We start from the raw sequence: 20,329 nt of genomic DNA, 5'->3' as shown, positions 1-20,329 counted from the left end.
CAACATTGTTTTGTAAATTGTATAATTTTAATAAGTTGGTTACAAATAGGTTATAGATTAAGTTTTGTATTATTTGTATAGTCTGGATTTATTGTTTCCAAAAATATTAAAGAGAGTAATTTAAATAATCATTTCATATCATCTAACTTACCATATTAATTTTTTTTATTAAACTATTAATTAAGTAAAATCTTTTGATATCTAATTTAACATATTAATTAGTTAATTAACATTATATTTCACCTCTCATTTTTATATATGAGTCTTTTTTGTGAAACAAATAAATTATCATATTATTTATTATAATTAAAAAATAGTTTTATTTCCGGATATACCATAACTTGAATTTTTAAAAACAAATATAAATGATTCAATCTATAAAATATTCAAATTTTATTAATATTATTCTTTAAAAATAATATCTATTAAATTATTTTTTTTGCTGAGTAACGAGTCAAAATTTGAATATTTAAATTCAATTTCATACTTTTTGTTGAATTTTATTATTTTATACAATATAATAAACTTTAAATAATTTATTTTGAAATATTTTTAAAATATTGAAACTTGATATTAAAATTAGAAACTATAAACACTCCAAATTGGTTTATTATAGCAATATCAATAATATGTCACTATAATATGAAAGAATTTCAAAAAACCAAGTATATTAAAAAAACAATATAACAATATATTAAATGACTCATAATATTATAACTCGCTTTTTAAAAACAAATTCATAAAATTATGTCTTATAATGGCATCTAATACAACATATTAAAATAGAAAATATAAAACAAATTTTACAAAATAAAATTCAACCAGTGTTATAGCACGTGTACTTAACTAGAATCATTAACAATATAAAACTTATAAAATAAGTGTCTTTTTTAAGTCATCATATTTAGCATATGATTTTATTGCATAATATTTTATCCAAAAAAACATTTAAAAACAATCATATCAATTATATTTTATATAAAAATTACAATATAAATAAAATAAATTTCAATTCGTACTCTAGTTGAAATTAATACAACATATTAATATAAAATATGGGGTTTAATCTAGTTCTTTATTTAAAGGCTAAAACATAATGGACCCCCAATGTCTTTGATATCTATATTTAAAATCAATTTTGGAGCTTTACAAAATCCATATGAAGTTTCTCTTTTTCAATTATTATTTCTGTTGAGAATTTAAATTTAATAATTCATCTCACATAATTGAGTGATCGACATAAAAATTATCTTACATCTGTACTAGCTTAAGTATGATAGCTCCACCCCACACGCGTGTCATGCTATTATTCAAATCAAAATAATTAGCGTGATCGTTTCGTATCATTTTATTCAACCCATAAATCATATTATTTTAATTTTGCATCGCATATGTTATACAAACCGAAAATTTATGTTTCCTTATGATGACTTGTTGGAAAATATGATATTTGCTTAACACTTCACCTCAACCAAAAAAATATTATATGTATTTCTTAAACAAAGGTTAGATAGATGTAACAATTTGGATACCTTTTTCCAATGGAAAAGTGAAAAACTATTACTTTTTAATTTTATTTTAAGCCAAACATAAAAGGTAAAATTAATTTAAAATAAATTATGCTAGTTTGAAAAATAATAGTTTCCTTAACCCCATATATAATATGAGTTTAAAAAATGATTTTAATAAACGTTGAAATAAAAAACAATAAACTTTTTATAAATCTATTTCACGCGTTCCGTGTCATATATATACTTTTCAAATAAGCTTAGGCAACATAGTGACAAAAAATATATAGTGTTTAAATACGTAGGCACTAAGCCATCTGTAATGTATATATAACACACAAACACACACAAATGTCTTTAAAGTTTCATGTTGTGTCATACTCTTTCTTTTAAGTCGGCAATTTTTTTTCACAATGTTGAACATCTTGCCGTTTTTCTTCCTCCTTCTTCCGTTACTCATCGGAAACAACCGCATTTGCGTCGCCGTGAAGACAGGCTTCGTGGGGAGAAACGGCACGCAGTTCGTACTGAACGGAGAACAAGTCTACTTAAACGGCTTCAATGCTTATTGGATGATGACCACTGCGGCCGACACGGCGTCTAGAGGAAGAACCACTGTCACGACGGCGCTCCGACAAGCCTCCGTCGTGGGAATGAACGTCGCTAGGATTTGGGGTTTCAACGAAGGAGATTACATTCCTCTTCAGATCTCTCCTGGCTTCTATAGTGAAGACGTTTTCAAGGTAATTAACACGCATGCATACACATAGGCATACACACCAATTTTTTCTTATATGATTTGATCGTTAGCTTATTTATTGTTTTGATAAATTTCCTATTTCACATATTCTTATTTTTTCCCTTTTTTGCATTTGTTTGAATCACTCTCTAATCGCTAATACACGGAGTTATAAATTAACGATTGACTAGTAATTGTAATTATGGTCGTCATATTTGTATAATAATCCTTTCGATGACCATTGCCTGATTGAATCCATATATTGAAGAATTCAAATTTCAAATATGACTTCCCGACAAACGAACTTCAAACTTTTTTGTTCTTTCTTGAAATAAAAGATTGTCGCGTCCTTTTCATTACGCTAATAGTATGTATAAAGTAAAATAACCGCAAAAAAGACAAAAACGCATAGATAGAATTTAATATTGTTAATCATATTTAATATGTAATAATTAGAAGCATAAAGTTGGTACCAGATAGCTAGTAGTATATACCTTATTTGTTGACCTATTAAAGGAACCTTAACATGATTGATGATTGATTAACAACAATATATTAACAACAAATTATTGCGTTTTGTGAATACTACTGATACAAGGTTTTGGTGTCAGCAGGGGCTAGACTTTGTGGTCTATGAAGCTGGAAGGTTTAATATTAAATTGATAATCAGTTTAGTCAATAATTACGAAGATTATGGAGGGAGAAAAAAGTACGTGGAATGGGCCGGTTTGAACGAACCGGATGAATTCTACACAAACTCAGCTGTCAAGCAATTCTACAAGAACCACGTGAAGGTAAACTATAGACATTTAATCTCATCATTTTGAGTAGAGATAAGTATCAGTGAAATATAAATCGAGATCATCATATGTAACACGGCACGTTACAGGCCAAAAAGATTTTAGAGTATATGGGTACACGTTAACGCGAGATAACCGACGACGGTTTTGAAATGTCAAAAGTTAGGTTTTAATCAATTAAAAATAATCAACAAATATGACAAATGTACCAAATCCAAAAAATTACTAACTTATTTTTGACAAATGTCCCTCAAATTAAATATCTTTTTTTTTTTGTAAGGATCAGACTAGAATTTTGTATATTTGTACCGACCTACGGTTTGACAAAATAATGAAACAGGCCATGTTGACGAGGAAAAACACAATCACTGGTCGAATGTACAAAGACGACCCAACCATCTTCTCATGGGAACTCATCAATGAACCTCGCTGCAACGATTCTACTGGTTCTACTATTCTTCAGGTTCATCTCTCTCGCTCTCTCCTCTGTATAATTGTATTGACATGTACTATGTATTACGTACTTAAACGGTGCCGTTTTCTTGTGTGTGTGCAGAATTGGGTGAAGGAAATGGCTAGTTTTGTTAAGTCAATAGACTCGAACCACTTACTGGAAATAGGGCTTGAAGGGTTTTACGGAGAGTCTAAACCGGAAAGAACGGGTTACAACCCTGGCAGTACGGTCTCAACCGGTACAGATTTCATCTCCAATAACCAAATTCCGGATATCGATTTCACCACTATCCATATCTACCCGGATTCTTGGTAAGTCATCAGTCTCTATTCACGGGATCAAAATTGGGTTTTTGTGTGTTTCTGGTTCTTCTCTTTATAACACAGTCTCTGTTTCACCATCTGTTCCTACCAAATCAAGATCAGGCTACCATTACAGAGCGTAAGAACTGGAGAACAAGATACATTTGTGGACAGATGGATCGCAGCACACATCGAAGATTGTGAAAGTATCATCAAGAAGCCTTTACTAATAACAGAGTTTGGGAAATCTTCAAAGTATCCTGGTTTCAGCTTAGAGAAACGGAACAAGTTTTTCAAGCGAGTCTACGATGTCATCTACGACAGCGCAAGAACCGGCGGTTCGTGCACTGGTGGAGTTTTCTGGCAACTTACGACCAATAGAACCGGTCTGTTAGGTGATGGGTACGAGGTTTTTATGCAAGAAGGTCCTAATACTACTGCTCAGCTTATCGCAGAGCAATCTAGTAAACTGAGAAACCTCAAGTATCCACCATTGGTCACACATAGTGCAGAATGAAACAGTATAGATACAAGACAGTAAAAATTTAGAATGTACAAAAAAGGACACATGTAAAATTGAATATGAACAAAAGCTAAAAGCTATATATACTTTATTTTAGGGTTTAAAAGTCGTTTAATTATTTCATTAGCAACAACAACAACAGTGGGAAATTATATATTACAGAGAAGAGACACAACATCTTGTTTAAAATGAGGAAACAAGAAGATCATCTGAAGTGGTAATACCTTTAAATACGTTCCTGTCTGAAGGCAAACCGGCTACAACACCATGTTCGATGCCGCATTCGTTTGTTCCTCTCCTGATCTTGAAGTAACCATCCTGAAATTTTCACATATTATATCTCAGGTTCTGTATTTTCTCTGGAATTCGAATGTTGCTACTTGGACGGTCAAAAGTAAAAAAATAAAATGATTGAAGAGGAGAAAAACTTACATCACCCCAGCTTCGGTTCCATTGATTTGCAAGCAACTGCAACCAATTCAAAAGAACAAAAATATTATGAACTTTCCAGCCACAAAATTGAAGTCCAATGTGTTATATAGTGGATTTCATACCCAATAATCTTCGCCGTCATCAGAAGTTCCCCAGCCAATAAGTTTAACAGCATGACCTCCAATGTTAGCACCAGTTATGTGCTTGTACACTCCAGATTTGTAATGCGCAAAGTCCTGAAGAACAACAAAAGATCCATGAAAATTGTGGATTTTGATAATATAATAATATGCTTGATCAATCTAAAACCTAGTATTTACCTCGTAAACGGTAAAGGCAACCTCAACAGGTCCGTTTTTGTAAACTTCTGCCATAATGTCTTCAGGGTGAGATCTGACCTTGTACGCGCTAACACCATAGTGTTTTGATTCACGCCAAAGCTGGTTTCCGCTAGCACATTTCCTCACACATTTTGGTGTAGGGTAAGCGGGTTCACATCCAGGGTGAGAACAACCAGTATTGTCAAAGTATGGATCACACTGAAGAATGAAGAACATTGCAAAAGCTCTAAATATTTTAACCCACTTAGCCATTAACATATGTTATTTGCGGCTAAAATGAGAATTTACCTCTTCGGTTACTACACCATGGTGCTTAAAGTACCGCCATGCAGCAATTGGGTATCCACCATTACAACCTTGACCGCAAAGGAATCCACAACATGCTAAGAGATCGTTGACAGATAAAGAAATGTTCTGCATCAAAGCAACTAATATTAAATCTTTCGAAATGAGAGACACCAACAATCATCAATCTTGGGTTCATGGAGCAATCTGCGTTACCATGTTATATTTGATGCAGAACCTGTCGGAGAGTGATTCAACAGCACCAAACGCCCAGCAAGAACCACAGTGACCCTAACCAAACAAAAAAACTAGGATGTAATCATCGATCTGAGTAACAAATCGTTCTGTATAAAAGAAACTCGAATGATGTGTACCTGATCTTTAGTGAGAAAATCGAGGATAGGATTTGACACAAAACATAAGAAGAGTCAGTAAATCCATTGGATAGAAGACAGAGATAATGGAGATCTAAGAGATTTAAAAACCGACCTAAGATCCTTCCAATAGTGGTGCACTGAGACCAAGCGGTTCTAGCATCAAATTCTTTTGGAAGCTTCAAAGATAAATCATGGCTTACAATAGGTACACCCAAAAATTCAGTCTTTGGTGTGGGTTTAACACCAAGGAGGCGCTTAAACTCTGCAACCTACACATAGATACACAAAAGCACATGTCTTATTAAGGAACAGTTTATAACCATTTACATCTCTACACACACACACAAAAAAAAAAAAGAGTATATAAAGAAATCTCTGTAAGATAATAACAATAAAAACTCACGGTGGCGTTTGCAAAGCGATCATTCAAAGCAGCTTTCCAACCAGCTTTTGGATTACCATTGACTTCATTGACAATCTCATTCTGCAAAAAAACAAAAAACTCATCATCAATTCAACGATAAGGCAAATCTAAAAATAGACGATCAGCCATGAATTAGGTGGAATCAAAATCAGAACCTGAAGAATCCGTGAGGAAAGCTTCTGCTTAGAAAGATTCTCTGCTGCAATACCCTGAGATTAAGACAATAAAAAAAACCAGCTTTAAAAAATCAAAACTTTAAACAAATATAAAACCATAAAGTATGTATTCGATTCACATAAGTATAGATCAGAACTAGATGAAAGCAATAACATCCATAAACATCGATCCTTGTAAGCAATTTTTATGAAGGTTTTTAAAGTACCTGAAGGTTGAAGGATGAAATTATAATCCCTAAAAGCAAGAAAACAGAGGCCAAGTGAAGTCTGATACAATTCTCAGCCATGAATCTAATCTCTCTCTCTCTCTCTCTCTCTCTCTCTCTCAATCCCCTCGATAAATTCCAAAACTGAAACAAATGATTTGCCAGAGAGAGTTTTGGAAAAAAAAGGTATCTCTCTCTCTAAATGGACGTTTTCTTTCGAGATAGAGAGAAGAAGCTTTATCTTCAAGAATCAAGAGAGAGAGAGAATGACAGATCAATATTACTTCAAGTAGAAGATCCTGACCGTTGATTTGTTCCACTTACTTGATTATTAATCATTGTTTAAAAATTTAAAATGATTTAATTAACCTGACTATGATGTTTGAAACGTGGAAACATTTTAATGGGCCTATGGTCTTTTAAGGTAGTCATTGCATAAATATAGGCCCAATTGGATAGTCATAATATGGCCCAAACTAATTGGATAGTCATACTTGATTAATCTGATCTCAAGGGGTTACTTTAGGCGGCTTTAATTACAAAAAAAAAATCAAATTACACAGTAACAGTAGTTAATTAATTAAGCCTCTCTACCTGAAGCATCGAAAAGCCATAGAAACCTCTAGAAAGGAGCAGAGAATCTTCGAAGGCGATGGAGTACGTCTCATCTACAGGCGAACGAATATGGTTTCTTCAACCCTAAGTTGCTAATTTCATTTGTCTTTAGAGCTGCTGGTAAGCTCGTCTTTTAACGCTTCGGATCAATTTCTCTGTAATTGTGAATTTGAAATTTGTTCCGGTAGGGTTTTAAACTCACCGGAGGCGATTAGTGCCGAGATCGATTGTGTAGAGCTGATCTGATCTGGGAGATTGTCTCTGTAATTATGAATTGTTGATGATGAGTCTTTAACGTTTTGTATCTAGGTATCCTGCGTTTGGTACTGAGCTTGTGGTTAGGGATTTGAAGTATTTTGTGTTATGAGGATAGTGAATCAAACACTGCGGAAGAGGACTAGTGGTGGAGAGGTGCTAGACTCGGAAGATGACTCTGATGATTACGACATTGCAGAAGCAAACTGTGAGTTAGCTATGGTAGAAGGTCAGCTCTGTAACATACCATACGAGCTCTATGATCTACACGATTTAACGAAGATACTGTCTGTTGAGACATGGAACTCATCTTTGACTGAAGAAGAAAGATTCTTCCTCTCATGTTTTCTGCCAGATATGGATCAACAGACATTCAGTCTGACGATGCAGGAGCTTCTTGGAGGCGCTAATTTGTATTTTGGGATTCCAGAGGATAGGTTTTACAAAGATTTGAGAGGAGGATTGTTTGCTCCAAAGGTAGCTTGTTGCAAAGAAGGGGTTATGTTCTTCAAGAGGAGAAAGTATTACTACTCTTTGAAGTTCTATCATGAAAAGCTGATCAAGACATTCACGGAGATGCAAAGGTTGTGGGTTCAGTATGGAAAGAAACTGGGCAGTAACGCAAGACTCCTTCTTTGTTCAGAACAAACGCAAACCGATAGTCTCAAGCTACTGGACCTTAATAGAGTTCCATCTGGGGAAATGGAAAGTGCTTCCTGTAGATTCAAAACTCCCAAAGTAGTGAAACCTGTGGAAAGAAGTAGAACGAAAAGTTTAACCTTCCCTTGCATTGGCAGCTCCAAGAACAGTCTCAAGATAAAGATAACTGAGAAAGGAATATTCCAGTACCAAGGTTCCATCTTAAATTCTGCTGGCTGTCATCATCAGACTTTACCAAAGGGTCTTCTCAAAGTAGTCCCTAAATCTTCTTCTGCCATTCTCAGGGAACCCTATGTAGTAGCTCCAGGAAACAGTCTCCTGCAAATCCATGAAACCGGTTCAAAGAATATTAGATTTGCAGCGTCTCCTTATTTAGGTACGAGATTTGAGAAACCACCCTACGGAAGGATCGCCTGTTCTATCGCACAACTCCCAAAATGCTCACTGAATCACCAAGACCCTTTCTTAACCTATTTGGAAACTACACAAAGCTCAATTGACAAGGTAGAACCGGTGTTGCATAATCCAACACAAACTATCCCCAGAGGTCTTGGTGCTTCAAATTACTCCATCACAGAACATAATCTGGCTCTAAAGCAAGAAGAATATGTCCGTTACCACCTGAAGTCTCCTGGTTTAAAGCTGAGCACTGTTGACAGAGGCTATGAAACAGCCGACACCAAAACCAAGAGGATTTTTTCTGGTAATAACTTTCAGAGGGAAGCCAAGGTCCTGAGGAAACCGCTGCATGTTCTGAGGGAAGACAATCATGCTCAAGAAACCGACAATGACCATTTGTTTTCCTTGACGTACAAACGTAAAAAGGTTGAGAGAATCAGCATCGCTTGAACTTCCACTTTATGCTAACCCACGTAATGTACTCTTCCATTGCTCCGAGATTCATGAAAAAAATATGAACTGTAATGCATATTGGTGACTGGATTTGGATTTGGACTTGGGTTGGGGCTAAGATTGTTTCTTTTCGTAAGAGTTAGGCACTAAAGGAAGTATTGGTGAAATAAAGGAGTAAAGTGTAATAACCAATAACTAGTCGCAACTAAATAAACAAGAGAGTTCCGATAAGGTCACCCATGCCTTTGTTTTATTTTCTCTCCGGAACAACGCTTTGAGAGCTTCTTCCAAAAACCTCAAAACCACAAAGCTCATACAACGGTACGCTCCTCCAAAGCTTATCGCTTTCAGCCGTTTATTGTATCATCGTCATCTCTAGGGTTTTAGCGCTGTAAACCAAATACAAAACTCATAAAATTTTACTTATTTTGGAGAAAGGGTTTTGGAGTGATGGGGTCTCTCGTTCGTGAGTGGCTCGGGTTTCAGCAATTTCCAGTGGCTACCCAAGAAAAGCTGATCGAATTCTTCGGCAAATTGAAGCAAAAGGTTTGTTTTTTTGGTCCCTCCTGTTTCTTTGATGTTGAGTCGGTTTCTCGGATTCTCCGTTGTGATTAATAAGGATGATGGGGGATTTTTTTTTTTTTTTTGTAATTGCAGGATATGAACTCTATGACAGTTCTTGTTCTGGGTAAAGGCGGTGTCGGGAAATCATCCACCGTCAATTCTCTTATCGGCGAACAAGTCGTCCGTGTCAGTCCTTTCCAGGTATGTAAATTTAGTTTCCTTAAGCTTGAATTTGACCTTTATTTTAATTTATGTGGATTAAGTAAGTATATTGATGGTTTTGTAGGCTGAAGGTTTGAGACCAGTGATGTGTTCAAGAACAATGGGAGGGTTCACTATCAACATTATTGACACCCCTGGACTTGTGGAAGCTGGATATGTCAATCACCAAGCCCTCGAGTTAATCAAAGGGTCCGTATTTGAATCCCTCCTTCATTATATTGATTGGTTTGAGTGACTTTTTGTGTTTGACTAGCTCTCCATTGATGTTATTAGATCTGCTTGTTGCGTATATCTCATATGTTCGTGATTAATTAAGCTACGTAAATATGTGCTTAAAATGTTTTTTTGTAAGGTTTCTGCTGAAATTGTGTACTATGAGTATTGAAATTGTGTACTATGAGTATTGAGTAATATAATTAATACTGTTTAGGCTTTACTCAATGGGGCTTATTGTTCTGCTGAAGCTGTGTGTGTGTGGAAGTCTTAGGAGTTATGACAGTTGTGTGTGTCGAAGTTCATATGACAGTTTTTTTTACTCAATGGGGTTTATTGTCCTGCTGAAATTGTGTATTATGCCTAATACTGTTTAGGCTCAACTCAATGGGGTTTATTGTTCTGCTAAAGCTGTGTGTGTGTGTGTGTGGAAGTCTTATGATAGTTGTGTGTGTTTCTCGGATTTTGGGCAGGTTTCTTGTGAATAGAACCATAGATGTCTTGCTCTATGTTGATCGTTTGGATGTGTATAGAGTCGATGAGCTAGATAAGCAAGTTGTTAAAGCAATCACCCAAACCTTTGGAAAAGAGATATGGTGCAAAACCTTGCTTGTTCTGACTCATGCTCAATTTTCACCTCCCGATGAACTTTCCTACGAAACTTTTTCCTCCAAGAGATCAGATTCTCTCCTCAAAACTATCCGTGCTGGTTCTAAGATGCGAAAACAAGAATTTGAGGTATGGTTATACCCATCTCCGACAATAGTTTTGCCAATGTTTGATTCATTGTAGCAAAAATCAGTTACATTCTTCTCTACTGGCTTGTAGGATTCTGCAATCGCGGTAGTCTATGCAGAGAACAGCGGAAGATGCAGTAAGAACGATAACGACGAAAAGGTTTGAGTTTTTGGAATCTCTGATTTGATCCGACTTGTGGGGGACTTTTGAAAGTTGCTTACCTGCTCTTGGTTTGGTTTAGGCTCTTCCTAATGGTGAAGCGTGGATCCCGAACTTGGTGAAGGCAATAACTGATGTAGCAACAAACCAGAGGAAAGCAATTCGTGTAGACAAGAAGATGGTAGATGGATCTTACTCTGATGATAGAGGAAAGAAACTCATCCCTCTTATCATCGGCGCTCAGGTAAGAAAGAGTGACACAATTTGGTGAATTTGTCTTGTTCGAATTTGGTAAACAAGTGAAATCCGTTTTTTTGTACTTGTCAGTACTTCATCGTTAAGATGATTCAAGGAGCAATCAGAAATGACATCAAGACAAGTGGAAAGCCACTTTAAGAGCGAGTGAAGAACATGTTGTGTTGTGACCAAATTGGAAGGAGAAGAAGAGTTTTTCTTTTTTTTCATTGTGTTTTTAAAGACTTTTATCTGCAACATTTTTCTAGTTTCCGGCTTTTTATCTTTTCTGTAATCTATGGAGATTTGCCCAAAGAAAATATTACCATGTGTTTTTGGTTAAATGAAATGGATGTTTCCCAGAAAAAGGAATACATTATTCTGTAATTCTGTAGGTTATCTGATAAGAGAGATAGATTGTTCTAGTTTTATGTTCAATATAATGCTCTGTTCTCAAGGTTTATCACTTCATCATCACATCATCAAACTTTTACATTTTACAATTACATTTACATCCTCTTCTCTTTGGTAACCCCTTCTTACTCTGTTTCAGACTAAGGAAACAACTCAACACACTTGCGTGATTACATAAGCTGCACAGAAGGACAGAACCAAACACAAAAACTCTCTAAACATGATTGATTGGCTCTAAACAATCGCCAAAACTCTTTTGCTCTTTGCTTCTTCTCAGCATATAATCCTCAAACCCAAAACGACGACCACAAAAAAAAAAAAACAACGTTGTGCTGACTACTGAGAACATAGCAGATTCTAACGCCTCCATAAACAAGCATGAAACACGTTGCTTCCCTCGGAGCCATGGAGTTGTAAATTATTCAGTGGTTAGAATCAAGATTGAGGGTTAATTGGGCCACTAGACATGATTGGTGTGCTGATAGTGGTACTAATTAACCAAAGCAATTCTTGTTGTGAACGCCAGGCCGCTTATATCTATGTTACAGAGAGAGAACAGAGAAGGTACGTTTAATAGATCGTCCCGGTCCTACATAATCTTTCATATAACTGTTTAGATTAAGTTAATGACCGTCCAATCTCACAGTTGTTGCAACGTGACGAAATTAAACGGTCCAGATCTCTTGACCTTTCCAGAAACAACTTTTTCCATTTATTTTATTTATCACTAAAATAAGAAAGGGAAATAAAGTACCCGTCTTTACTTACATATAGCAAAATGGATGCTTAATTTTAAGATCATTTGTATCCACTCATTGCATCATTATTTACTGGATACTAGTAACATATTTTATTTTATATAGTTAAGCACAACTTCAAGTTTTGTGAATAAAATATGTTGGAATCTAAATATTATATATAGTTGGATTGTTTATCTTCTTACCGCTCGAGTATTCGATCTTTTCTGTACTTCTTCAGTCATATGTAAATAATAAAATTACTGTACATAGAAACGGTGAAATCAATAGCAGCACAGGAAAGAAAAAAAAAAGTGCAATATATTTGAAAACAAAAATTAGAAAGCGATATAGCATTACATCTACAAAACGTGTAAGGTACGTCATTTTTTTCATAAGTAGTACGTACGTTCCTACACTAAAAAAAAAACAAAAGGAGACGAAGTGAGAGAGAGAGAGAGAGAGACCAATTTTCTATGTCAGGAAACCCAGGATGGAGACAGAAGAAGATTTAAATCAAAGAATGCGTTCAGTTGAGTTGGCTGTCAAAGAAGCTCTCTCTGCACGAGGCGATAAGCAATTTACTGACCCAGTTATTATGATTTCTTCATCTTTTTGGTTTTTGTTTTATTTATTTACAGTTGTAACTGTCCTTTTTTTTTTTTTTGAATTCGCAATCCCTTTTTATTTATTTTGTTATCGTATAAAGAATTGTATTTTTTTCACATAAAGAAATTGTTATCACAGGAAACAAAGTAGCATACTTTACTTTAGTATCGTTTTGAATAATAGTATGTTTAAAGGAAAACAAGGTCCCAAACAAATATGTTTAAACGGCATGCTTATGTAGTTTTGTTGTTTTATCGCAAAAACCTAAACAGTAAACACGATTTTCTTTAACAATATTATAATAGTAAAGAAGAAACGCGTTTTCCTTAATTTCCCAATTACAGCTTTAAAAACCATGAAATAATACAAGGTACAGAACCTTTTCCGGTGAAGATGATTTTAAGAAATTGTTTCTCCTTTTCTTCACTCCTTCTAGTCCTTCATATAAATTTAAACCAACATTTCATAACAAATGTCAGTGATCTTAAATGATCTTATCTCGGATTCTTCACTACATTCCCACTAACATAAATTGTTTTCCTCGGAAAAGTCAGTCTAATCAACTTTTTTAATTCCTATTAGATTAGTGTTTAGTTAACTTCATTTACTAAAATGATCTATATTTATTTCATGAACTAATATTAGATATGTGAAAGATACTAACAAACTGTCATTTGGTTAATAAAATTTACTCCAACGCCTAAAATCATGGTGGTCTTTGAGTCAGAGTTTAACAATTGGCTCACTTCATACCATAAAGGATAATTGATAAATATTTTAATGCAAACTTGAACCAAAAATGTAATTGGTTGACAGCATCGTAACTTTACTATTTTACTTTATTATATTGATCAATATTTGAATGCAAACTTGAACACGCTGTCGCTGTGGTTGATTAATAAATTTTAAACGTAGTATTTAAATTTACTAAACTGATCAATTATTTATAAATTCATATGTGATCGTTTCAAAATGCTGAAGTTAAGATTTACATAAGAGACTAATCAAATTACAATCTATATATCAAATTTAGTAACTACATATGTTGGTTTTTGAAATCGGAAAGTATTGTGCGGGTGAATCCAAATAAAGCGCAGGCTTAAGTTACTATATTTGGTAACCTGGTACACCACGCCCCATAAAGCAACCTAAGATAAATATACGAAACTTCTAACTTTTTTCTAAATTATGAGTTGTCATTCTGATGGGGTGTCACGGGGGTTTATTGATCGAAGTTCCCTCTATATAGATTGCTCTCTCTCATCATTTTTTTTTCATAAATCTTAAACTTTCTTCTCTCGCTTCTCCTTTTCTTAACAAAAAAAAAAAAAAAAAAAAAAACCTTCTTCTCTGGTTTACTGGTTTCAGGTTATGGGTTCAGCACAAAGTACCCCTAACCCACAAGCGTCACAATTGAATGCTGAAGCGCCCATCACAGTTTGGTGGGACGTCGAAAATTGCTTGCCACCTTCTGAGATTGATGTTCATAGTATCGGTTGGCGCATAAGGAGATCGCTGAGAAACTTAGGCTACCAAGGTGCCGTGGAAATCATAGGCGTTATCGCAAATGACACTAAGCTTCCTGAGAAGGTGCTGGCTAGACTAAAACTACCAACCAGCGGAGTGCATATTCACGATTGTGAGAACGGTTAGTGAAGTTGCAGTTTTGATAATTGTTTGAAAGGTTTCATTTACCCTGATATGAGAATTTGTTTTTTTGTTTCTTCAGAGACCGGAGAGAAACAAGTGAGTGATGCTGAGATCAAGGCAAGAATGGGCGCTTGGAGAGACTTGAATATACATCCTCGCAATGCCATGATTATCTCTGGAGATGGTGATTTCCTGGATTCATCTCAGAGTCTCCGTGATAATGGTTATAACCTGAAGTTGGCTTATCGCCCAGGAGCTACGGCAGAAGAAGTGCTCGAGTCTGCACCACCCACTAACTGGACATGGAGAAAGTTGCTTGGGCTGAGAGATAAGCCATTAAAGAAAAAGAAACCTCGATCTCCTCCCCCAACATCTCCAGATCGCGAAAGATCTCCATCTCCAGAAGCCAAAAGATTCAAAGGGAATCGGTTCGCTGTTCTTCTCGGCTGCAAGTAATTAAGGGGAGCTAAGTAATCGTGTTTAGGGGTTTTTATGTAATAAATTTCGAATTTCTGGCTGTGTTAATTTCCTAAATGGGCTTGACCCAAAAACTTATGGTTTGGGCTATGTTGGGCCTGTATTTAATGTTGTGCTTTTATGATGATAATAATAATAATAATAACTAGTAGCAGTGTTATCCATCATTCTTCTTCTATCTAAATTGTGTGGTGTAGCAAAAAGAAAAAAAAAAAAGAAAAACCATTGGTTCACGTAAAACTGGATGTATGTAAGTTATAAATATTTTAATTAACCTTTAATAAATATCAAAAGAGAGAAAGAAATGCCTTAAACAAAACAAGAAAAGAAAACGAAAGCAATGCCCCAAATGCAAAGGCTAAAGCCATCATCAGAATCAAAGCAGCAGGAGCACAACAAGAAGGTGGCTCAGCTTAAATCTACGGTCTTTAGGGATAGTGTATGTTGAGGTAGATTATTAAAGTTTTAATGTTGGGCTTTGACTATTTACTACTACTAGTCATATATATCGAGGAAAAGAGGATCGACGTTTTAGATCTTGTCGAAGAACCAATCAATTCACATATTTACGACCCCAACATAACTTTTTGCTAAAAAAGTTGAAACTGTGCCTTGGTTGAAAAAGTAAGAAGGGCGCGTGTAATTCAAAGCTTCCACGTGGCCAAAATTCACATATTTTTACGACCCCCCAACATTACTTTTTTTACTTCGCCTTTTTGTAAACAATGATGTATGTCACGTCCCTAATAAGCCAATTCAATGTTGAATTTTATACCTATATTGTTAGATAGTACTTAGATATTTTTAAAAACTTGTAAGAATTTTACTAAATAACACTTCCTACTTCTGGTAGCAACTAGTCTATCACAACGGGAAGGTATCTCACTTGCGTGGTACCATTAACAAAAAAAAAAGTTAAGAGTGTAGTACAAAATATTCTCAATGGGTAGTTTTTTTTGGACAACCCTCAATGGGTAGTTAATAGTAGAGTTTTGAGGACAAAATATTCTCAATTGAGAACCTATGAAATCCCACGAGAAACTCACAACTCAAATTTTTTTTATTAGCATTTAATTTTGATATACTTCTCATCGATGGAGGTGTTGTAATTGCGATAATCATTTAAAAAATTTGCTCATGCATGGCAATTCTTTTCCCCTATTATTTCTGTTAAGAGCTTCCTAATATGGATAAACTTTTTTTTTAAGGAAAACTATCATTTAAAACTTTACTTTTGCTTCCAGCTTTGATTGTATTTTATGTAATCCTTAAATTTTTGGGAAAATTGGAAAAAAAGATCTTTTTAAAAACCTTTGCCTTGGTTGAAGCTCTTAATATAGCCATAGCCTTACTTGAAAGTTGAAACTGTGCCTTGGTTGTAAAGAACGGTGCGTGTACTTAAAACGCTTGCACGTGGCCCAATCAGTTCACATATTTAGATTTGGTCGTTGGATGGTGTTTGGTAGCATATCATGGCCCACTACTACAAGTTCACTGTTCCATATTTGCAACTTGGTTATCCAATTGCAAGGCGCACACACACGTCTTTTACCATGCCAACTAAACTTTTACTTATGCCTTTGTCATTCGTTACTAAAAAAGTATAAACGTATCTAATACTAAGATTTAGCAAAAAATTACTTTATACTGTGATTAAACTCTATTTTCTTATTAAAATGATGTTGGTTATTAAAAATGATCCTAATCCATTTCCCATTCTGAGTTCATAATTTGGATTGTTTTATATATATATATTTTTTATAGGTTTTCTTGCAAGCTACACATATAGTTTGTAAGGTGTGTGTGTGTAATATGACATCATATGGTTGACTCCCTTTCATTCTCTGGTTTTAGATGCTTGAGCTGCAGGCTAAAGTGGATAATGAAACTCTATCTGAATTTTGAATCCTATCTTCAATGTTGTTGATTAATTTAGATAACTCCTTTGAATAGTAAGATTCTTTGATTCTGATTATGTCCTATACTTTTGATTAGGAGTAGAAAAGACGCCTATGGTAAAACTGCTTAAGATCCTTCAAAATATGTGCGAGTGAGATGAGATCCTTCAAAATAATGTATCGCTTTCCAGAAAAAGGAAAAACTGCTTAAGTCCTAATTAATTTGTGCGTATCTAAAGCCCTTTTTTTTCTTTTTCATTTGTGTTGAAGTTTTAAAATCTACAAACTTAACTAGTATAGCCGATTGGGATCACCCGCGCCGTGTTTGGATTAAGCCTTTACGTGAGAGATTCTCTATAGAATCTGCAATAACTCTGGCGCTCGACTTGGTGTACCCGCCTGGAAAAATAATCATCACATCACTCAATTTTCTCCATTGAAAACTAGCTACGTGATATATAATGTCGCACCTGAAGTCAGCATCACAATAGGAATCTCTCTATCCCCTGCAAATCTGAAGACTTTCTCGTCACTACAAGTTATCCCATCAGGGCTTATCTGCCACAAGAGAGTGAGTCACATTGAAATTCCGGGATTGAAACTATATTCTGCTGCAAATATAAATCCGCAGTATTAATAAAAGTACCTTTAGAAGCCCCAGACGGTCTCCATCTAAGATATCAGTCCCAGCATTGTAAACTACCAACTCTGGTTGGAATTTTCGCCAAGCAACCTGAGAGTAGGTCATAGGTTCTCTCTTAAGAATTGCGTAAGACCACATGGTGTGATAGTTACGGATTAATCATGTTCAGAGGAACCAAGTTTCTAACTTTCAGCTACAGTTTTACATTCCATGATCCTGATCTAACGTCGCCACATATGTAATGTAAATTGGCAGGAAACAAGAGATTAAGCATACCTCAAGGGCTTCATCAAGTTTTTTCAAATACTCTTTGCTGGTAGTCCCACTCTGTCAAGGAATGTATATATTATTATAAATGACACAAAACAGTCAAAATTTTGATTCCAGGTGATAAAGAGGATAGGAGGCTTACCACCACCTCAACCTTGTGATCGATTAGTCTCATAGCTCTAGTATCCTGTAAGAGAAAAAACAGAGCAGGTTGATACAAGCGTTGAAAGGAAGGAAGCATAGATTTTTGTTTTAATTTAAAAAATGACTTCCAAAGAGGGCAACAAAGGCTTACAAAAGGGTATATATCAGGATTGTACATGTCGAGAATGTAAACGCGACCTACAGACAAAGCAGTAAGTAGGGTTATCCCCACAATGAACAACCATTAAGACAAAAACATGATAAAATAAGAAAAAGTTTTAACTCTCATACTATCATTGCCGAGATCTGTTTCGTGGCCATTCCCTTGATGAGCATCAAGATCGACTATCATAACCCTGTTTGAGTTTGACAAGGTTAAAAGAGAGAGAAAAAAAGGGGGTTGTTGTTGGGGATGATCTGTTTACATATCAAGGTGGTTTCTGATGGAAGCAAACGGGAAACAAGTTACCTAGATATCCTTAGACGAAGAAAAGCAAAGTGAACACAGAGAGAGATATCAGCGAAAGCACAAAATCCGCCGCCTCTCTTGGCAGAAGAATGATGAAAACCTCCTCCAATGTTAATTGCCCACCCACGTTCTGTTGCGAGTTTGGCTGCCAGAATCGTCCCACCAACCTGTGGCTCCAACACCACAACCCATTGCACCAGAAATATAAAGGAATTGTAACAAAAGAAAAGAGTAGAGCAGGAATGGGAAGAGGTAAAAAAAGGTTCTGCATACCTGCTTTAGGAATGGGAGAAGAAGTTTCTGCTGCACAAGATAGTTTGGAAAAGAAGCAACTGCGGGAACCTAAACAACAACAACAACATGGTTGTGGTATAGTTTTAGTTCAAAGGAGAAAAAAAACTGACATTCCCTGGTAATGTTCGGTCACCTCCACACCTCGATAATCTTAGCGACAGTGGCACTGCATTTCAAGCTGTTTAAGTAGGCCTTGGAATGAACCTGGGAATAAAACAAACATACATCCCATATGCACAGAGAGGTAAATAAAGAGAAACCAATCATAAAGAAAGAGGACACAAAACAATTCCAAGCAAAGAAGGTGGAGGGATGTACCACTAGAAGATCATGCTTTTTAGCTTTTAGAGGCTCAACGATTGATTTCTCCTCCAAAAGGGATTCCACGAAGACGGTCGACAAAAGGGGGGAAAAGAGAGAAGAGAGATTTTTTGGTTTTTTCGATTTTGCTTTTAAGAGTTTCTCTTGTGGATTTCAATTTCTATGCCTATGGTTTGGGTCTGTAAATATCTCACAAGTTGAAGGTTTTTATGTCTTTTACCCTTTTTTATTATTAAAAATAAATAATAACGTCAATATTTTCTAAAAGAGATGGCGGCACATTAGAGATTGATTCCTACTAGATAGGGTTGAAAATGTGCTTCGTTTTACAGTTTATATGACTTGGCCTTCTATCAGGTAACGGGATTCCACGAAGCTTCCTATTGGCATATAAAGAGATACTTTAATTTGTTTATGTTGCAACATAAATGACGTTTTAACCTATTTAATTAATCAGATGCTCAATTTATATATTATCGGAATGGGCAAACGGATGTAAACTGTACTACTAATAAAGAGAGACATCAAAAACATGTTTAAGAAAAACAAATGTAAATATTTCTTTGTGTTGGGACTAGAGTGGCACGTGATGAAACCATCTTTTAAAAATCTCCGCCTAGTACTGATTACGTCCCGTAAAATCGCTACACCCACCCTCTCCGCCTCAATTAATCACTAATCTCCACCTAGCATTCATTATTCGATTATACCGTCTAATCCGATTAATTTCCGCATAATTTTGTATATACCGATTATTTTTGGAGCTAAATATAAATCAAATATATATATTTCTGTTATTTAGACATTTAAATTAAGAGTTTATAATGTTTTATAATAACTAATGTACAAACTTTTAATTACAATCATTATTTTTTTCTTAATATTACGTTTTCTGTTTTTACCGTAATTTTAAAGACAATACTATAGCTTTATATTTTATTTGATATTTTTCTTTTCACATAAACATAATTATACATATATTTAGTACTATATATTTTTAATTTACTATTAATTTAATAAAATAACCAAAAAACTAGTTTCCGATTAATTTGCGTTTAATCTCCGATTTTCTTGCTAGGCGCTAGGCCCACCCCAACTGCCCAACTAACCCCTAGCGATTTCTAAAACATGGGATGAAACTATCAATGTCACTACTATACGATAGAGAGATCTTTGATTAAAAGCAAAATTTGCAACTTGCTATAAACCTCCTCCTTTCCCCTTCCTTTTTCTGATTATTCTCTCAAGGTAAGCGAAATTGTGTTATGTTAATTATGTCTTATCTTGTTTTGTAACCTCCTACTTTCCCCTTCCTTTCCAAAGA

At 35.1% G+C, this 20,329-nt stretch overlaps 5 protein-coding genes and 1 pseudogene across 8 annotated transcripts; 4 read left to right on the top strand and 2 right to left on the bottom strand.

The window, feature by feature from the left end:
* The first annotated feature begins 1,777 nt into the window (after positions 1–1,777).
* On the top strand, positions 1,778–4,432 carry LOC104738711 (mannan endo-1,4-beta-mannosidase 1-like). 2 transcript variants are annotated; one of them, XM_010458901.3, is made up of 5 exons: positions 1,778–2,251; positions 2,862–3,041; positions 3,388–3,510; positions 3,604–3,812; positions 3,927–4,432. In XM_010458901.3, the coding sequence occupies exons 1-5, from the start codon at positions 1,922–1,924 to the stop codon at positions 4,318–4,320; spliced, it is 1,236 nt and encodes a 411-aa protein (XP_010457203.1). In that variant the 5' UTR covers positions 1,778–1,921; the 3' UTR covers positions 4,321–4,432. The 2 variants fall into 2 exon arrangements, with proteins under 2 accessions (XP_010457203.1, XP_087341337.1); XM_087485211.1 differs by having other exon boundaries at positions 1,829–2,251; positions 3,922–4,432.
* On the bottom strand, positions 4,380–6,938 carry LOC104738712 (cathepsin B-like protease 2). Of its 2 annotated transcripts, none has more exons than XM_087485213.1 (10): positions 6,568–6,938; positions 6,341–6,394; positions 6,165–6,245; positions 5,870–6,030; positions 5,601–5,675; positions 5,388–5,513; positions 5,079–5,297; positions 4,881–4,994; positions 4,759–4,794; positions 4,380–4,644 (listed from the first exon to the last, which is right to left on the bottom strand). In XM_087485213.1, the coding sequence occupies exons 5-10, from the start codon at positions 5,601–5,603 to the stop codon at positions 4,510–4,512; spliced, it is 633 nt and encodes a 210-aa protein (XP_087341339.1). In that variant the 5' UTR covers positions 5,604–5,675; positions 5,870–6,030; positions 6,165–6,245; positions 6,341–6,394; positions 6,568–6,938; the 3' UTR covers positions 4,380–4,509. The 2 variants fall into 2 exon arrangements, with proteins under 2 accessions (XP_087341339.1, XP_087341340.1); XM_087485214.1 differs by having other exon boundaries at positions 5,803–6,030; positions 6,568–6,835.
* A 607-nt stretch (positions 6,939–7,545) lies between these two features.
* LOC104738710 (uncharacterized) lies at positions 7,546–9,180 on the top strand. The gene has a single exon (XM_010458900.3). It carries the CDS (start codon positions 7,546–7,548, stop codon positions 8,944–8,946), a length of 1,401 nt encoding a protein of 466 aa, XP_010457202.1. The 3' UTR covers positions 8,947–9,180.
* Positions 9,131–11,447, top strand: LOC104738709 (translocase of chloroplast 33, chloroplastic). 2 transcript variants are annotated; one of them, XM_010458898.3, is made up of 8 exons: positions 9,131–9,270; positions 9,388–9,495; positions 9,607–9,714; positions 9,800–9,924; positions 10,422–10,686; positions 10,777–10,845; positions 10,928–11,089; positions 11,173–11,447. In XM_010458898.3, the coding sequence occupies exons 2-8, from the start codon at positions 9,400–9,402 to the stop codon at positions 11,239–11,241; spliced, it is 894 nt and encodes a 297-aa protein (XP_010457200.2). In that variant the 5' UTR covers positions 9,131–9,270; positions 9,388–9,399; the 3' UTR covers positions 11,242–11,447. The 2 variants fall into 2 exon arrangements, with proteins under 2 accessions (XP_010457200.2, XP_019091831.2); XM_019236286.2 differs by having other exon boundaries at positions 9,133–9,270; positions 9,384–9,495.
* Positions 11,448–14,144: 2,697 nt separating this feature from the next.
* Positions 14,145–15,082, top strand: LOC104738708 (uncharacterized). Its single transcript, XM_010458897.3, has 2 exons — positions 14,145–14,487; positions 14,569–15,082. Exons 1-2 carry the CDS (start codon positions 14,211–14,213, stop codon positions 14,943–14,945), a joined length of 654 nt encoding a protein of 217 aa, XP_010457199.1. The 5' UTR covers positions 14,145–14,210; the 3' UTR covers positions 14,946–15,082.
* A 1,875-nt stretch (positions 15,083–16,957) lies between these two features.
* Positions 16,958–19,740, bottom strand: LOC104743111 (histone deacetylase 2-like; annotated as a pseudogene).
* Positions 19,741–20,329: the final 589 nt, after the last annotated feature.

This window comes from Camelina sativa, chromosome 14, assembly GCF_030686135.1.
Source record: "Camelina sativa cultivar CO46 ecotype springtype chromosome 14, ASM3068613v1".
Lineage (NCBI taxonomy): Eukaryota > Viridiplantae > Streptophyta > Magnoliopsida > Brassicales > Brassicaceae > Camelina > Camelina sativa.
This window is presented reverse-complemented; position numbering and strand designations above follow the sequence as displayed.